We start from the raw sequence: 16873 nt of genomic DNA on the forward strand, positions 1-16873 counted from the left end.
ATTGAAAAATAAAATTTAGTTATCCATTTATAAATTTGAAAATTAGCGCCTAAAATACACTTCGGATAACTTCGGAATAATTCGTGTTTTCTCGTTTGGCAATTGAATGGCGCATGTGTGGTATTTTTGTTGCGGCTGAAATTTTTTTTTTTTTTTCTTTATCTCTCGCATACACACGATCGCATCTTTTTTGATATCGCGCGGTGAGTATTAAATATAGTTTCTTTTTGCGGAAAAAAAAAAATGGCTGCCGTATTGGATAAGGTTAATAAGTCCGCGGAAAAATTCGTGGACGATGAAGATGATGATGTCGTTGAAGAGGACGATGAAACAGCGCCAGCAGAAGCATCCAAAAAGAAAAAAAAGAAGAAAAAGAAGAAGAAAGCAGGTTAGTTATATTTTTCCCAGTTTTTTTTTTTGGTATTAAATTTTATTTCATCTCCGCAAAAAAAAATATTCCAATATTACGTATGAAAATTTTCGTTTCGATTTTTATGTAACAAATTGTGGTTTTTTTTTCGGGAAAATAAAAACAGGAACTGGAGATGGTAGCGCTGATACTCCAGAAGGTAATGAAAATGGAAAAAGTGCCGATGTTGCTGCAAAAGGTTAGAAATTATTGTTAATGTAAAAAAAACGATTTCAAAAATTTGTGTTTGATAAATTTAATAAAAAAAAAAAAAAAAAAAATGAAGGTACGGAAGAAGTGACGGAAAATGGTGCCGAAACTGAAGAGGCAAAGAAGAAAAAGAAGAAACGTAAGGCTAAAAAAGGTGCTGTTAATCAACAGGATTGTATATCAATGCCGGTTTCTGAATTATTTCCCGATGGCAATTTTCCTGAAGGTGAAATAATGGAGCATCCACCAGCAGCTGGTATTGATGATCGAACAGCAAAAGATCGATTTTCAAGTGAAGAAGCTCGTGCTCTTGATCGAATGCATAATGATATTTATAATGAAGCAAGACAAGCTGCTGAAGCACATCGACGAACACGAAAGCATATTATGAATTGGGTTTGTATACAATTTTTTTTTTTAGAGAAAATTTACAAAATTATTATTATTATTATATATATTATTTATTTAATTATTTGTTATTAGTTTTTGATTTTGTTGAAAATTGCAGGTAAAACCGGGAATGACAATGATTGAAATTTGCAATGAACTTGAAGACACTGCAAGAAGATTAATTGGAGAGAATGGATTAAAAGCAGGTTTAGCATTTCCAACAGGTTGTTCAAGAAATCATTGCGCCGCTCATTATACACCAAATGCTGGTGATCCAACAGTTCTTGAATATGATGATGTGACGAAAATTGATTTTGGTACACATATTAATGGCAGAATTATTGATTGTGCATTTACATTGTCATTTAATCCAAAATATGATAAGCTCATTGAGGCTGTACGTGATGCTACAAATACAGGTATTAAAACAGCTGGTATTGATGTTCAATTATGTGATGTTGGTGCTGCAATTCAAGAGGTGATGGAATCATATGAAATTGAATTAGACGGCAAAACTTATCAGGTAGAAAAAAATTTAAAACTATCACATTTTCATAAATTTGAATTTCATTAATTTTAATCTTTTTACATTTATCATTTAACTTTTTTTCTTTTTTTTCATTTTTGTTTTTTTTTATAAAGATATAAATTTGTTTTTCAGGTAAAATCGATTAGAAATTTGAATGGACATTCAATTGCGCCATATCGGATTCATGCGGGAAAAACAGTACCAATTGTAAAGGGTGGCGAGGCAACGCGAATGGAGGAAAATGAATTTTATGCAATTGAAACATTTGGCTCGACAGGAAAGGGAATTGTTCACGATGATTTGGATTGCTCGCATTATATGAAGAGTTTTGATGCTGGATTCGTTCCATTAAGACTTCAGAGTAGCAAATCTCTTTTGAATACAATTAATAAGCATTTCAGTGAGTTATTTACATCGATTGAAAGCAAATCCAAATGCAAAAATATTAGACGATTCGATATCTTTTTTTTATTTATTTACAAAGAATTGTTTTACATTTTTTTTTAATTTTATACAACATATTATTTATTTGTTTTTATGTTCTAATTTAAAATTTTTTTTTCTAATTCTAATTTTAACTTTTTCAGGTACCTTGGCATTTTGCAAACGTTGGTTGGACCGAGTTGGCTGCACCAAGTATCAAATGGCTCTCAAGGATTTGTGTGACAAGGGCGCAGTTGAGGCTTATCCTCCATTAGTTGATGTGAAAGGATGTTATACTGCTCAATTTGAGCATACTCTGGTACTTCGTCCCACATGCAAGGAAGTAATTTCGAGAGGAGACGATTATTGAAACAACAACAGTATGTAAAATATGAATGAATTTCAACTTTATTACTAAGAAAAAGAAAAAAAAAAACAACTGATTTTATATATATATTTTTTCTCGTTCTATAATTCATATTTTTTCTGTGGAACAGAAGTAAATTTAGCCAAACATTTTTTTTTGGCTGCTTTTTATAAGTTCTTTCTTGGAAATTGTAATTACAATAATTGTTATGTGATTTTAAAAACACACACAGAAAACTGCATAATCGCAAAAAAAAATTGAAAAAAAAATGTTTTATTATAATCATTTTGCAAATTAATATTGCAAAATTCTCGAGAGAAAAAAAAAACCAGAAAGGTGCATTTAGGACTTGAAGTTCTATTTCTTTTTTTTTTTCGTCGAAGAAGATTACAATATTTACAATGAACATTGAATAAAAATATATTTGAAAATTTATTTCTATTTTCAATAATGTAAATTGAAACCGATAATTTAAATTTATTTTTTACGTTTACATTTTTTTTTTTTCTTTCGACAATTCAAAAAACGAACGAACGTTTAAATATTGGTGAATGAAGAGAAAAACAAACTTCATACACTTTTTTTTAGATAGAATATTTAAAATTCTTTGAAAACATTAATCTGTAAAAAAATTATCAATGCAAATATATTTATGCATTCGTAGATAAGTGAAATTCTCGAGTCATGGCATATTACGTGAAGAAAAAAAAATTAAAAGCATATAAAATATAATGTACATAAATAATTCTAGCAAAAAAGAAAATTAATCTAACAATTTTATTTATAAAAAAAAAATTGTTTATGAAAAAAAATCACACATTCAAAACAAAAAAAAAAAAAAGAAAACAATTCATTCCACTTATTTACACAGTCGGGTTGATAGTCGCGATAAAATATTACTTTTTTAATTAAATATAGCGACTATCGTGTTTAACCTAAAGTAAAAAAAAAAAAAAATAAAATAATTTCTTAGGCAACTTGGGATTTATTATCATTAAATTATTGGGAATCCGTGCGCGATCGCAGTTTAGCCCTTGCCGTTACCAACGGATTTGGTGTTTCCACTTGTTGAATTTGTTCTTGCTAAAAAAAAAAAAATATAAAAATTACCCCTTTTTTTATTGCAAGTAATTTATAAACGATCCTTAATAATAAAAAATTTGAAAATTAAATTTATTTTAATTTTTGATTTATTTTTTATCAATTTAAAAATATACTAACCATTATTTGTATATGCTTTGCCCTTTGTTCAATGGCTCTTTGAAGGGCCGTTCGTGGATCATCTTTATAGCATTCGTCCTTATGTCTCTCGGCTTCTTTTCTTGATATTGCTTCTCTGTGCCTTTCCAATGCTCTCTGAAGTTCACTTTTTTGATTCAAGACATTTTTTCCTCTATAATCAAAAAATAAACTTTTATTATTATTATACTTATTATACTTTTATTTAATTTATATATTTTTAATTTGATAAAATTATTCTTTTTTTCAAATAATTTGAAATTACAATTTTTTTCTTTTTAGAATGCTAAAAATTATTTTTCTAATTTACTTACACTTTTTGATTGAACAATAATTCTCTATGGAGATCTTTGTGATTTCCGGAAGTCATACATGGATTATAAGGCTTTTTTGGTATGATTAGACCATCAGGTCCCATATGAGGAGTAGGTGGAGGGGGTGGTACTCCAAAAACTGGTGCCATTTCTTTTCCTGAAAAAAAAAACAACTAATTAATTTTTTTTCGAGATTCAATTTTTTCAATTAAATTTCGTTAAATTAAAAATTAAAAATTAATTTGGATAATTTTTAAAATCACACTTTAAATAATAAATTTTTGAGTTTAAAAAATATTGTTTTGTTTCTGAAATAAAAAATTGCTCGAATTTTTTTATTTTTTTTAGTCACCTTCTAAAATTGCAATTCTGGACCTGACCGAACCATGATCAGCCATAGTTGCATATTGCACTGACATAAAGTGGGTGGCTGTATATTCACCACTCAAGCAGTATCAAAGCTATTCTTTTGTGTAGGGCTTCACATACTAATGGGATATAGAATTTACTTCAGATACGCGTTTAAAATAGTTTATAAACGTCAAGGTGAAATAATGCACGTAACTATTTGTATATAAGTGCATAATGGGACCGATTATAAAAAAAAAAACATAGATTTATCTCTAATGTAAAATAATTTTTCTTTTCAATTATAGAGAAATTTGATTTTTAAGATTCGAAATATTTGATAATTAAACGAAAAAAATAAACGCGTCTCGTTAAAAAGCCAATAGTCGATCGTTAATAAAAAAAAAAAAACTTTCTTACTCATTGAATTGGACAATAAATTCATGTGCTTTGTAGCATGACCAAAAATGGAAATGAATACTAAAGAAATATATATATATATTACGGGAAAATCTTCTTGGCAATAGTGCGGAAACGAAGAGAGCCATTTGTATCTTCGATTATATTTATCGATTTCGCGATATTTTTCTTTTTTTTTTTGCAAATCCCCATTTATAAAAATATAACACTTTCTCTGCAATTGCTAATCGTAAAATTTTCTGCATCAATCGTTACAGACATTAAATTTAACAAAATAATATTATATTTTCTATAAATATATTTTTTTTCACTATAATATATAAAATCAAAAAAAAATGAAATTTTTTTTCTAATTACAGAATTTTATGCATTGTTTATTTTATACATTTTTTCGTTTTTGTTTTATTTGTTGTTAATATACAAAGAAGAAAGTTGAAAATTTACTGCCGGCAATTAACTTCAAAAAGCAGGGAAAGTACTGAAAAATAAATGAATTAGAACTAGAAATCAATAAAATTTATTCTCAATAAATTAGGCTGTTAAATTTTTTTTTGCATTTGAAGAAATTTCTTTTTTTTCTCTTTTGTAAAACTAAGATTTAGAGCAGATAATATACGAGAAGAAATAAATTCGAAAAATCGGTAAAAAAAAAGAAGCTGATAAGAATTCTATAAATACGTCGTAATTGCTTCATTTGTGACGAAGTAGTTCAAATATTTGCAATGTTCAGAATATGTAGTTCATAAATTTTTTATTTGTTTAACAACGATAAACTCGGTATTAAAGAATTTCAAATGTTCAAAATTTACAAAAGTCATTTATTATTATAAATAATTATATTATATAATAATTAATTATAATAGTAAATTTAATTAATTAATTTAAAATTCGTAATTTAATGATTTATTGATATTATTTATTATATTGATTGCCATGCATTTGAAATTGAATATTATTAATTATTTTGCATTTTAATGTACTAATTTTTTTTTTTCCATCCTTTAATTATAGACGTTACGGAGTAAATTGATTGAAAACGTTTCATATACACATACACGAGTGCATTCCAATCTGCGAGCAATATAGCCGTCGAAGATGCAAAATTCAGGTTTTGATCCGTTAGCAGTTATCGGGGATCGAAATTGCCCATCAAATGCTCAAGGGGTTAATATTCAAGCTTAAAGTAACATCTGCCTGTAGCGCGTTACTTCTTGAAAATCCAGAAAATATTCTTCAATCATTTTTTTTAAAAAAATTAATTTTAGACTAATATTCGTAAAATTCATTTTTTATTTAAATTAAATTTTCTTAAATATTATTAAATTCAAAAAATTCCAAAAATTTGTTTCTCAATGATGGGGGAAAAAAAATTGTGAAACAAGTGGATATTATTATCAAGACCAGGATATTATTTTTCGAAATTAAAAGCGCGTGATAATTTTTTTGAAAAGGATCTACCCGCATGTGTAAAGTATTACTTTCTTGTCACACGGAAATCAGGGGATTCGGATTACACGCGGTTTACGAGCTGAAAAAGTGAAATTCATCATGTTCTCAAGGAACAGAAACAAAATACGAACGAGGTCCATAATTAAGCCATAATAGATCTTTTCACAGTCATTACGAGCTTCTGTAATGTAAAGTGATGTGAAATATATTATAATATATAAAATATATATATATTCCTCACTATATGTAATAACTACCGGGTAAATTTTGTTCTTTATAAAAATAGAAGAAAATATTCTTTCCCTCATCTTTTATAATTTTTATTTTCTCTAGAAAAAAGTAATTAGAATTTGTTACAAATTACATTTAATTTTTTCCATTTACTACTTTCTTGAATTATAATTTTTTAATTTTATTTTCTCATAAATGTCAATTATATACTTTTTTTACTCTAAAAATGGATAATTATTATTTTTTTAATTTCTCGTAAAGTATCAATAATTAACTTAATCTAAAAACAAATTATTTCAATTTAAAAAGAAAAATAAAACTAATTTTTTTTTTTAGTAAATATCAAAAAAGAATTGATATTACTAATTTAAAGAAAATTAATTTCAATAAAATCTATTATTAGAATTTAAATATAAAAGTATAGGAGTAAAATATAGTGTTGGATTATTTTTTTTTATGTCTCTATATAAAGGGCCACACTCCCTTTTCGGTGGACGGAATTTAATTGAAGTAAATTGAGAGTCAGCCGTGAACATACAAAGAATGTCCATTGTAACAGATAATATTCTGAAATAAAATTAATTAAAGCGTGCGACTCACCGTTTATTAAATTATCGCAGTTGTTACTATCGTCTTTTTCTGACACTTGGTTTATGATTATCTGAAAATGACATAATATATTATCAATTAAAAAATCATTCATTTCGGAGACTGAATTATAATTTTTTTTAAATTAATACGAACAAATTTCTATTATAAATTTAAAAAAAAAAAATTAAAATGAATAAAAATGTTTTTTCTGAATAAATAAAATAATAAATTTCTATATTGAAAATAAAATGTTTTCACCATTTTTTCTAAACGGAAGGAAGTGAAAAAGTGTACTAATATTTTTTTTATCTATATGGAGAGTATATCTCGTCAGTTTCTCTGTCAACAATTGACACTGAACAAAAGAGCGCAAGTACATACCATAACGACAAAATTACACTTCCGCGAAAAATATTAATTATTTTTGAATTTAGTTTAAATTTTTACATGTCTGAAAAAAAACCCTAATTCCTAAGATATTATTTTATCGATTTTTACGAATTTGTAAATACAAATTGGAAAAATTTATTTGACATTCATATAAAATAAAAATATTTTTTTTTTTGAACTGAGTCACTTGCAAGAAATGTCGATAGCAAAACACAAGTGCTGTGAAACTATTTTCAACTGATGATTTCACTAAAAAAAATTGAATGCTTTGATAAAACAATACTTTTTATTTGAAAAATTTTGAAAACGTTTTTTTAAAATAAAATTTAAGGAAAATAAAGTTTGCGAATTGCAAGAAGAAAAATAATTTCAAATAATAATTAATTGAAAAAATATTTTTTAATTACAACTTTTATTTACAAAATAAAAAATTTATTTTCGAAACAAAATAAAAATTGATTACTTTCTCGAAAATAATAATAATAAAAAAAACAGATTTAATGATCCGTAAAAGCAAATGATGATATAATTTTTCTTGCAAAAATTTTTATTATTGTAACTAAAAAAAAAAAATTTGAAAGTGTAAAATACATTTACTGATTCTTTTTTTAATAGGAAATTAAAAAAAAAATGAAGAAACTGATTTATAAACTATTAAGATGTAACGATCAGTGTTGAGAGTCGAGTCGTTTGCACTTTTCGCTTTTATAAACACGCAAACCTGTTTGAAGAGGTTTGAGTATTCGCGGTATGTTCGACTACTAACTTTTAACAAACGTGTGCTTCCGAGTATAATCCAAAGCAAGTCAGAATCCACTCAAGCGCTCGACCAGAAATGAAAAAGACAAGAAAAGTAATACTACATACATAACGGATACTGCTTTACGTCTTCAAGATCATATATATTCCAAGTGTATTTCAAGTGAATTTTTATATATATATACAAATTCACACAATACATACAAGCACTATTCATTGAAATTAATTAGTCGTAGGAGTGGTAAAATATTCTTCTCAATATCATATATATTTTGAAAAAAAAACATCAATTATTTTCCAGACATGTCACGATAATTAATTATATTTTCAAACAGAAAATTAAATTCGCAATTCAAAAAAAAATTATTTTTTCTAAATCATATAATAATAATAATTTATAAATAATTAATTTCTCTTTTGAAATAGGTTCCCAAAAAGTGTGAATTATTCTCAATTCATCAAATTATTTCCATAAGCCTTTAAATATTGTTAAATTAAATAAATAAAATAACTGTTATTTTGTTCTAATTAATAATTCTTAATAGTTAAGTAATTAAATACAATAAATAGTTTCCAAATTAAAATTCAAAAATATTTTTGAAATTACATATTTTCACGTAATAATTGTGAATAATATTAGTTTTTCAAAAATTCAATAGAATTTGAATTAATTGAAGAAAAAAAAAATTGAAATTCAATTTTTTTTGAACGCAATTTATTGGCGTATTCTATGACGTACCTGTACACACAGTTGTACAGCTGTGTCACATTCTCGTTTCCTTTCGAGAATTTTTTTTATTCTCTTTAAACAGATGACGATTAATTGTCTCTCTCTTTTTTTTTAATTATATTTCAAGGCTTATGTGTTGAAAAAAATTGTCGTTTCACGAATCACAAGACAGTAAAGAGCAAAAAGGAGAAAAAAAAAAATTACACGCGAGATAAACTCTTGTAAAAGTATTCACATCCGGATAGAACCAAGCTCCTCGAGAGCATGTTGGATACTAAAATTTCATCGAGAGGAAACATGCTGCCAATGACTAGACTCCCTCGAAAAACCACGAGGACTTTCACTCACGCTCATGTATATATATGTATATAATAATCCACCAACGCATCCATACAATTTTTATACATATCTGCAACACCTTGTTAATTACAATTATTTTTATTATTTTTATTACTATTATTATTATTATTATTATTATAATTATTTATATTTTTTTAAAAGCTAAGTGTCATTATAAAATCGAATGTCGAATAAATAAAATTCTTATTTAATAATTTCTTAAAGTTAATAAAAATTAATAAATATTTTTCGATATTATGAATGACAAAACAAAATAAGTAAAAGTCGATTATAATAGAATGTTATGCTTTCAATTATTGACTTTCTGATTTCAAATAATGACCAATACATAACAAAATCATTTTTGTCTTGAAAAGAAATGATTAATTAAGGCAGATCGAGAATTTCAAGGTTGGCTTCAATAGTGCGTTTCAGGAACTTTGAAATCGAAAATTCATTTTTATGTAAGAATATTTTGCAATTTTGAACCAAAAAAAAAAATAAAAGAACAGGTAAAACTTTATTTTATTTTTTAAAAAGAAATAATTTTATTTTTTTATTTTAATTTATAATTGCAATTAATTGATATTCAATAAATTATTATTTCTATCTTAATGTATCGCATATTTGAATGTAAATTTATTCATATTATAAATATTAATTTCTACCTATTTGTTGACAAAAAAAAAAAAATTGTGTCGTAATCTTAATTAAAATGTTTACAAAAAAAGGAATTTTACATTGAAATGAAAAATAACTCCTTTTATTAAATTAATTAACTAATTATTTAATAATTTAATAATCCAATTAATTATTTAATTAATTAACTAAATATTTATTAAATTGATTAATTATTAAAATATTTATTTAATCGGTTAATTATGCGAAAGAAAAAATTTTTTTTTTTTAAATTAAAATATTGTCATAATTTGAAAATTAAATTCGCGGAAGGAAAATAGAATATTTTGTATATTATGGTCAATTGAACAACTTATGTTTATAATATTGTAGAAAGCAAAACGGCTTTATAGCTTGAATGTAAGGAATACACAATTTTTTTTTTTTTAGTGCTCATTCAGATAACAAATCTTTACTCGAACAATGACGATGGAGCAAAAGATGATGATCGTGATTATGTATTATATATATACTCGGAAATGATGCGTCATTTTACTCTCACTTAATTTTTTTTTTCTTTTTGCAATTACTTCCTTATTGTATCGCGGTTAAAAATTTTCAATAAATCGAGAGAGAGAGATATTGATATACTCAATTTCGATTTCACCTTATAGGCCATCGATCAATTATATAGTCAACGTAACTTTGTTTATAGACTTCAAAAAAAAAAAATTACATAAAATAGTTTTTAAAAAAAAATTTACATAATAAAAAACATACATAATAAAGAATCGATTATTGCGTATATTTTCGATTCTTTTCTTTTATTCCCTTTTTTTTTTAAATAAAATTAACTATAATCAATTTATAAAATTTTTCTTTCTTTTATTATTATTTTTTTTACTTTTTGAAAAATACTTTTTCATTATATTAATTTTTTATTCGCTTATAAATAAGAGAATTTACATATTTTACCTGAGAGGAAATATGTTTTTAAATACATAATTATCTTCAAAGTCAAGGCCAAGTTGGGTCATTAGCTGTTTTACCTTTTATGTTTCAGAGCATACGTGAGAGATGTACACAATATATTTCTTAACTAGATATATATTATATTTCTTTATCTTTTTCAACTTGTTATGAAAAATTGATTTATTTAAAAAATAAAAATTGACCCAAGTAATTATTGGCGCGAATCAAAAATGTAAAATAAATTATTTTTTTTTTTTTACAGTCTCAAGTATTCTCTCCATAGACTTTCTCTAATTTTAAATCAACGATAAATTATATGCACTTCTGAGATTTATGACACTAACCAGGAAATTCTTTTTTTTTTTTGAAATTTACTATTATTATAAATATTGATTATTGCAAAAAAAAATCATTAAACGGTAGTTTAAATAATATTCTTTTCATACGGAAACGTTTATTTCATATTTTACTAAATGACAAATGGTAAGAGTCTTTCATTCATGATGATATCGAAAAATATTTTATTGGTTTTATGATAATACTATTTTTAGCATAATATTTCTTTCATATTTAAATGAATCGTTTCTAATTATTAATATTCATTATTATTCTTTGTTAGTATTATTATTTTTTGTTAGTATTATTATTATTTTTTATCATTAATTTTATTCTCAATATTATTTGTTACGTTCTTCAATAATTACGCAGTACCAAATTAATTTTTCGTAATTCAAAAAGTTGTTCTAAAAAAAAAATAGATAAGCTGTTAATGACCAAAGTATTTTAATGAGATTTTGTTAATAAATAATTAAATATTTAATTTCTTTACGACAATCGTTTAAAAAAAATAAATTATGATTTTCAAATTTCCAATGAATAGAATTTTGTATTTAACTGAATTTAAAAAAAAAATGAAATTAAACCGAATTTTCAAATTTGAGTAAAAAAAATAAATAAATATTTATCTATAATTTCGACTAGCCATAAATTTTTCTCTATTTACTATAAGTTAAAATGTTTTGCTGGTGTGGCACAGATAAAAATGTCATTTTTCTTAATTATACACTTAATTCAGTAACGTGTTCACCTTGCGTTTCACTTTGAACATATGTAATACATATCTTGTATTATATATGTATATAAATTCACGAGGTGATGCCTACATTTCCTACTGCCTACATATATATATATATAAATGCACTTGTTTTAATCTGTAACAATGAACGGTACATATGTAATATATAAGCAATACGTAACTTTTGAATAACATAAATTTATATATTTACATACTGATTTTTCCTTATTTATTCTGTTTTTATGAATTCAGGCCTACTGTGCCAATTAGATTGTGTAACATCGGAAAAAAAAAAATCATAGAAAAATTTCGTAATTTTATGATAAAAATCGCAACGAAAAAAACAATGATGAATTATGTACACTTTTAATGAGATTCCAAAAAAAAGTTTCTAATAAAATTCTGAATTACGAAATATTTTCTGGAAAACAGAAAAAAAAAAATTTATTTTGCAAATTATTTTTTCATACAATTAACAAATAGCGAAAGTTTTTTAAATCAAAAAAAAAATCTATAAATTCACAAATGCCAGGTGTGATGACAAATTATTGATAACGACTCAATAAATCAAAAAAAAAAGATTTTCTTTAAATTGATTTATGAGTTAGAAGAGTTTTTCCACTTTCTTTTTTGTTGTATATAAAATCTATTGATTTATATATATATAACAAGAAATAAATATTTCAATTTTATTTTAATTACAATGATTTTAGAAATTGGAGCATATAAAGTTTTTTTTAAGAAGAAGAATCTAATTAAATATCACGATCGTAAAAATTTATATCTGAATACCGAGAATTTCATATATAATTGATGATCATTGCTTCTTCATAATCTTGAACGAATCGTTTGTTTCTTTACTACATAGTAAAAAAATAATATCCGACTTTAAATAAATTAATTTCATTTTTTTAATTTAATAATTTCTATATTTCTAAGTTTTTCAATTTTTTTCCCCCAAATTATTTCTATATTGAAAATATTCTACATTAAAAGTAGAATTTTTAATTAAAGAATTAAATAAAAATAATTAAAACTATTTTGGAATAGAATGAAAAATTACGAAAAAAATACGGAAATAATTGTACATAAAATGTAAAAAAAAAATCTTTGTTTTCTTTTTTAAATTAGTGCAAAAATTTATGTCTTATAATTAAATTTCGAAATTTCACACGAGTTTATTTTTTTTCTTGTTTCATAAACAAAAATACTATTCTCATCTAATTTAAAAAAAAAAAAAAAAAAAAAATACTTTCCCCATAAAAACAAAATTTTCTTTTTAAACTATTGTGTATAAATTTAGTATTTATTTGGCGTTATTTGAAGAAAAGCATTGCTCTCAGTTGAAATTTAAGACAAACTCTCTGCGATGGGAGAAAAATGTTTTAAAAGGTACGACCGGCTGTTATAGTGGCAAGCTGCATCCAGAACACATTTTATTCCTAAAGGAAATTTCACACTGTAAACTAGATTTAAAATTTAATTATATTATGTAAATTTTGAATGATTTTCAAAAGAGAAACAAAATTAAAAATGAATTTCTATTTTTTTTCTAAATAATAAATAAAAAATTTGAAATTTTTTTTTTTTTCGAAAAGATTAAATTCCAATAACAAGAGAACGAATCATTGTGAGAGTAGCTTTAACAGAATCCCTTTATAAGGAATGTCTGTGTGTCAGGTCGGCAGAAAACTTGCCGCAGCATCCACCTGAACCCCCATTCAAAAAGCTAAAAACCTTCAAACCCAATCAGTGCAATAATACGATTTTCTAGGAATTTTAAAAGGCCGAGATGATTCATCTTTCTTTAAGAGAGAGAATATTTTGAATCGTATACGTGAAAAATGATTTTTTTTTCAATGCAGAAAAAAATAAAAATTTTTTTTTTTTTTTAAATCGCTTATTTAATATTAATTTAATTTTTAAAATAGCAAAATGTCAATTAGAAATTTTATAGTAAAATATGTAATAATAATTTTCATGAGAATTTTTTTTTTTAATAGAAAAAAAAAGGATTACGCATCCTATGACAAGAGTTTTGCAAGATTATAAATAACTTGCCTTCATATTGCAATTAATGTCATAGGTGTAATAGCTTCGTCTCATATTACTTCGTTTTAAAATACGATAAAATTTTCTTTTAATAGAGAATTAATTTTTTTTTTCCTTGCTTTCATTTCTTTCCCTTCAATGTTTTATTTAAAAAAAAAGTCAGTGACCGCATATTGTGCGTTATTTTGACCTTATATTAGTAGAGCGTGTTTTTCTATCTATTTCACAGTATTTCCGATCGCAAAATTATAATTTAAATAAAAAAAAAAATGCCACTAATCACAGTTATTTCCATAGAAATATGCATTTAACGACTTTTATATTCAAAAAATTAAAAACGTTTATGACGAAAAAGATAGTGTGCAATATTGCCAATATATTGATCAATCTACCTCGAAATGACATTATTTTGGTCCAGTAACTATCTGGGCTGTTGGTAAAACAACTTTTCCGTTCTTTTTTATAATTTACAAATTTTGTATATTTTTTTTTTATAACAAAAATAATTTACTAATTTTATAATTTTGTTTGTTTATAAAAATAAAACGAATAAATAATAAAAAAAAATTTTATAAAAAGGTCTAAAAAAAAAAATTAATTTGATAAAAAAAAGTATTATATAAAAAATTGTTTCTTGATTTTTGCCAATTAGAAAAATAGAATTAAAAAAAAAAACGAAGCATTGCCCGACAAAAAATTTGTATTTCTTCGATTGAGAACATCCAATGCTGATCGTGTTTTAATTAACATGTATTTATTCAGGTAGCTAGTTGTTTTTTTTTTCGATTTATGTTAAGACTCAATTACTTTTATATACACCACATATATAGATGTTAAAATTGAGTCACGCTTCGCAAACAAAATGTTTGCCTCAACCGTAACAATAAAATAAATTTCAGTTTTATATATACATTTCCTTATTGCTCGGTTAGTGTTTTCATATATATATTCTAATGACTTTTCCTCTCTAATATAAAGTAAATCATGCGTATATCTTATTGGAATTATTCTAAAACAAGCATTTTATTATTATATAATTATTAAATAAAAAAAATAAATTTTATTTAGAATAAAAAATTATATTTTCCGTGTGCGTTATATATTTTTTTTCTGCTGAAAAAATATTATTTCTTTTCCAATATTATTAGAATAATTCTATTTTCTCTTGTTATTTTAAATGAAAAATTATATTTATCCATTGAAAAAATGTAAAATCACTTTTGAAAAACTTTTCCTTGGATTTTCATTTACACTATTATATAGTTTATAAGATTACAGAATGTTTTTGCGATAACATCATGAATGAATTTAAAATTTTTTTTTACATGCACGTAACTTGGAATATTTTTAAACGTTAAATAAATTTAATAAATAAAAAAAATTAAATTAAATTAATTAAATTTAATAATAAATCGTAAAATACGTTCGTATTTTGAATTTATAATATTTGCATCGTGCTTAATCGAATGATTTTATATTGGGGAATATAATTTTTATTACAGTAGACTGTAAATATTTTTTTTCATTTTTTCCTGAATGTTAATTAAAAATAAATGATTAGATATATTTTTATCAAAAAAAAAAAACATTTTAATTAAGGTAAAAGAAAAAACTCACAATTTTGCTTCTGCAGGACAAAGGCACATTGGCGAGTAATTCCTTGCTGTTTTCAATCTCCTCGGGTTCAGTGCACGCGTTATTCTCCCGACTAGAACTGGTTGCGTCTCGATTACGACTACAACTGACTGATGTTGCTGTTGTTGTTGTTGTTGTATTTTCTAAAGAGCTGCTGCTCTTTTCGTTTTCCTTTTTTTCTCGCGGCTTTTGTAACAATTGTTGTTGTTGGCGATGATGTTTTTTGAAGAATTCTGAATCGCTGAAACATTTCTCAATGCTTGATGCACGTTGTAATGTTGTCGGGGAATTTGGAGTAGATCGCGATAATTGAATAGCGTCCTTGAGAAGGTTCTCTGTACTTCTCTCTCTTATTCGCGGTGGATCCTGATCGCGAAATGTTTTACGATGACACTTTGATATCTCACACATTTTTCTTTTTTCCTTTGTCTATTTTCTTTTACATAAAATGCACCTTCAAAAATAATTTTGTACCTTAAAATTTCAAAGTAATATATTAATATTTTATTTTCTATTAAATTTTCCTCCTCCAGAACTTTAAAATTTGAAAAAAAAAATATATTTAAAATTTGAATTTTCAGAAATTAATATAACATGAACATATATAAATTACTGTCAATTATATAAATGTAAATATATTAAAATGAAATTTAGAAAATATTTTTTATATAAATGTATAACATACCGTTTAGACAAAAATTTTATTATTTGTCAATATTTTGTATTGTGATATTGATAATATGTAACTCAGTGCTTTAAAAACCACGTATTCTGTGCATTTATATTCAGACATCTGTCACCCTTCTTGTGTATAGTATTTATTGGGAAGCGAAGCGAATTTTTCTTCTCTGTCTTGTTCAATTCAACCCCCGCCCTGTGGTAACTTTGGTTCAATGGTGCAACCCCTAAGGGAAAAGCTTTTGAATATTATTCTCTTTCCCTTTTACTCAAGAAGAGTGAATTTTGATCCGCATGCGTCAATCGATGAAAGTCCTAAAAAAAAGAGAGATTCAAATTATGAATTAAAATTATAACCTCTCTTTTCAAATTCTATTGAAATCAATAATAAAAATTATTGTTTTTTAACCACTTATTTATAGTACAATTATTTTCTTATTTTTAATATGATAATATGAATTCTAAAAATCGGTTATGTTTTATAAATTCATTTTTTATGTATAAATTTTTTATATACATTTTACACGATACTATATATTAATTTAAAAATAATTCTCCGACTTTTACAAATTTGTTGTTGTAATTTTTATTTTTAAATTAAAATCGTTAAAAAAAACTTTATAACGTTTTTACGTTTGTAATTTTGTTGGTTAATTTCTGTCAACCTCATAAGGTAAAGAAGAAACTCTACATCCAGTCGATAAA

At 24.5% G+C, this 16873-nt stretch overlaps 2 protein-coding genes across 2 annotated transcripts; one reads left to right on the top strand and one right to left on the bottom strand.

Moving 5' to 3' along the window:
- The first annotated feature begins 103 nt into the window (after positions 1-103).
- LOC127282357 (methionine aminopeptidase 2) lies at positions 104-2763 on the top strand. The gene is made up of 6 exons (XM_051306536.1): positions 104-388; positions 537-608; positions 696-1015; positions 1128-1532; positions 1671-1938; positions 2126-2763. The coding sequence occupies exons 1-6, from the start codon at positions 244-246 to the stop codon at positions 2329-2331; spliced, it is 1416 nt and encodes a 471-aa protein (XP_051162493.1). The 5' UTR covers positions 104-243; the 3' UTR covers positions 2332-2763.
- Positions 2347-16808, bottom strand: LOC127282363 (uncharacterized). The gene is made up of 7 exons (XM_051306544.1): positions 16686-16808; positions 16176-16483; positions 15473-15964; positions 6930-6990; positions 3882-4038; positions 3550-3721; positions 2347-3411 (listed from the first exon to the last, which is right to left on the bottom strand). The coding sequence occupies exons 3-7, from the start codon at positions 15899-15901 to the stop codon at positions 3328-3330; spliced, it is 903 nt and encodes a 300-aa protein (XP_051162501.1). The 5' UTR covers positions 15902-15964; positions 16176-16483; positions 16686-16808; the 3' UTR covers positions 2347-3327.
- Positions 16809-16873: the final 65 nt, after the last annotated feature.

This window comes from Leptopilina boulardi, unplaced genomic scaffold, assembly GCF_019393585.1.
Source record: "Leptopilina boulardi isolate dan_hultmark-lab unplaced genomic scaffold, ZJU_Lbou_2.1 LbouV2_30, whole genome shotgun sequence".
NCBI lineage: Eukaryota > Metazoa > Arthropoda > Insecta > Hymenoptera > Figitidae > Leptopilina > Leptopilina boulardi.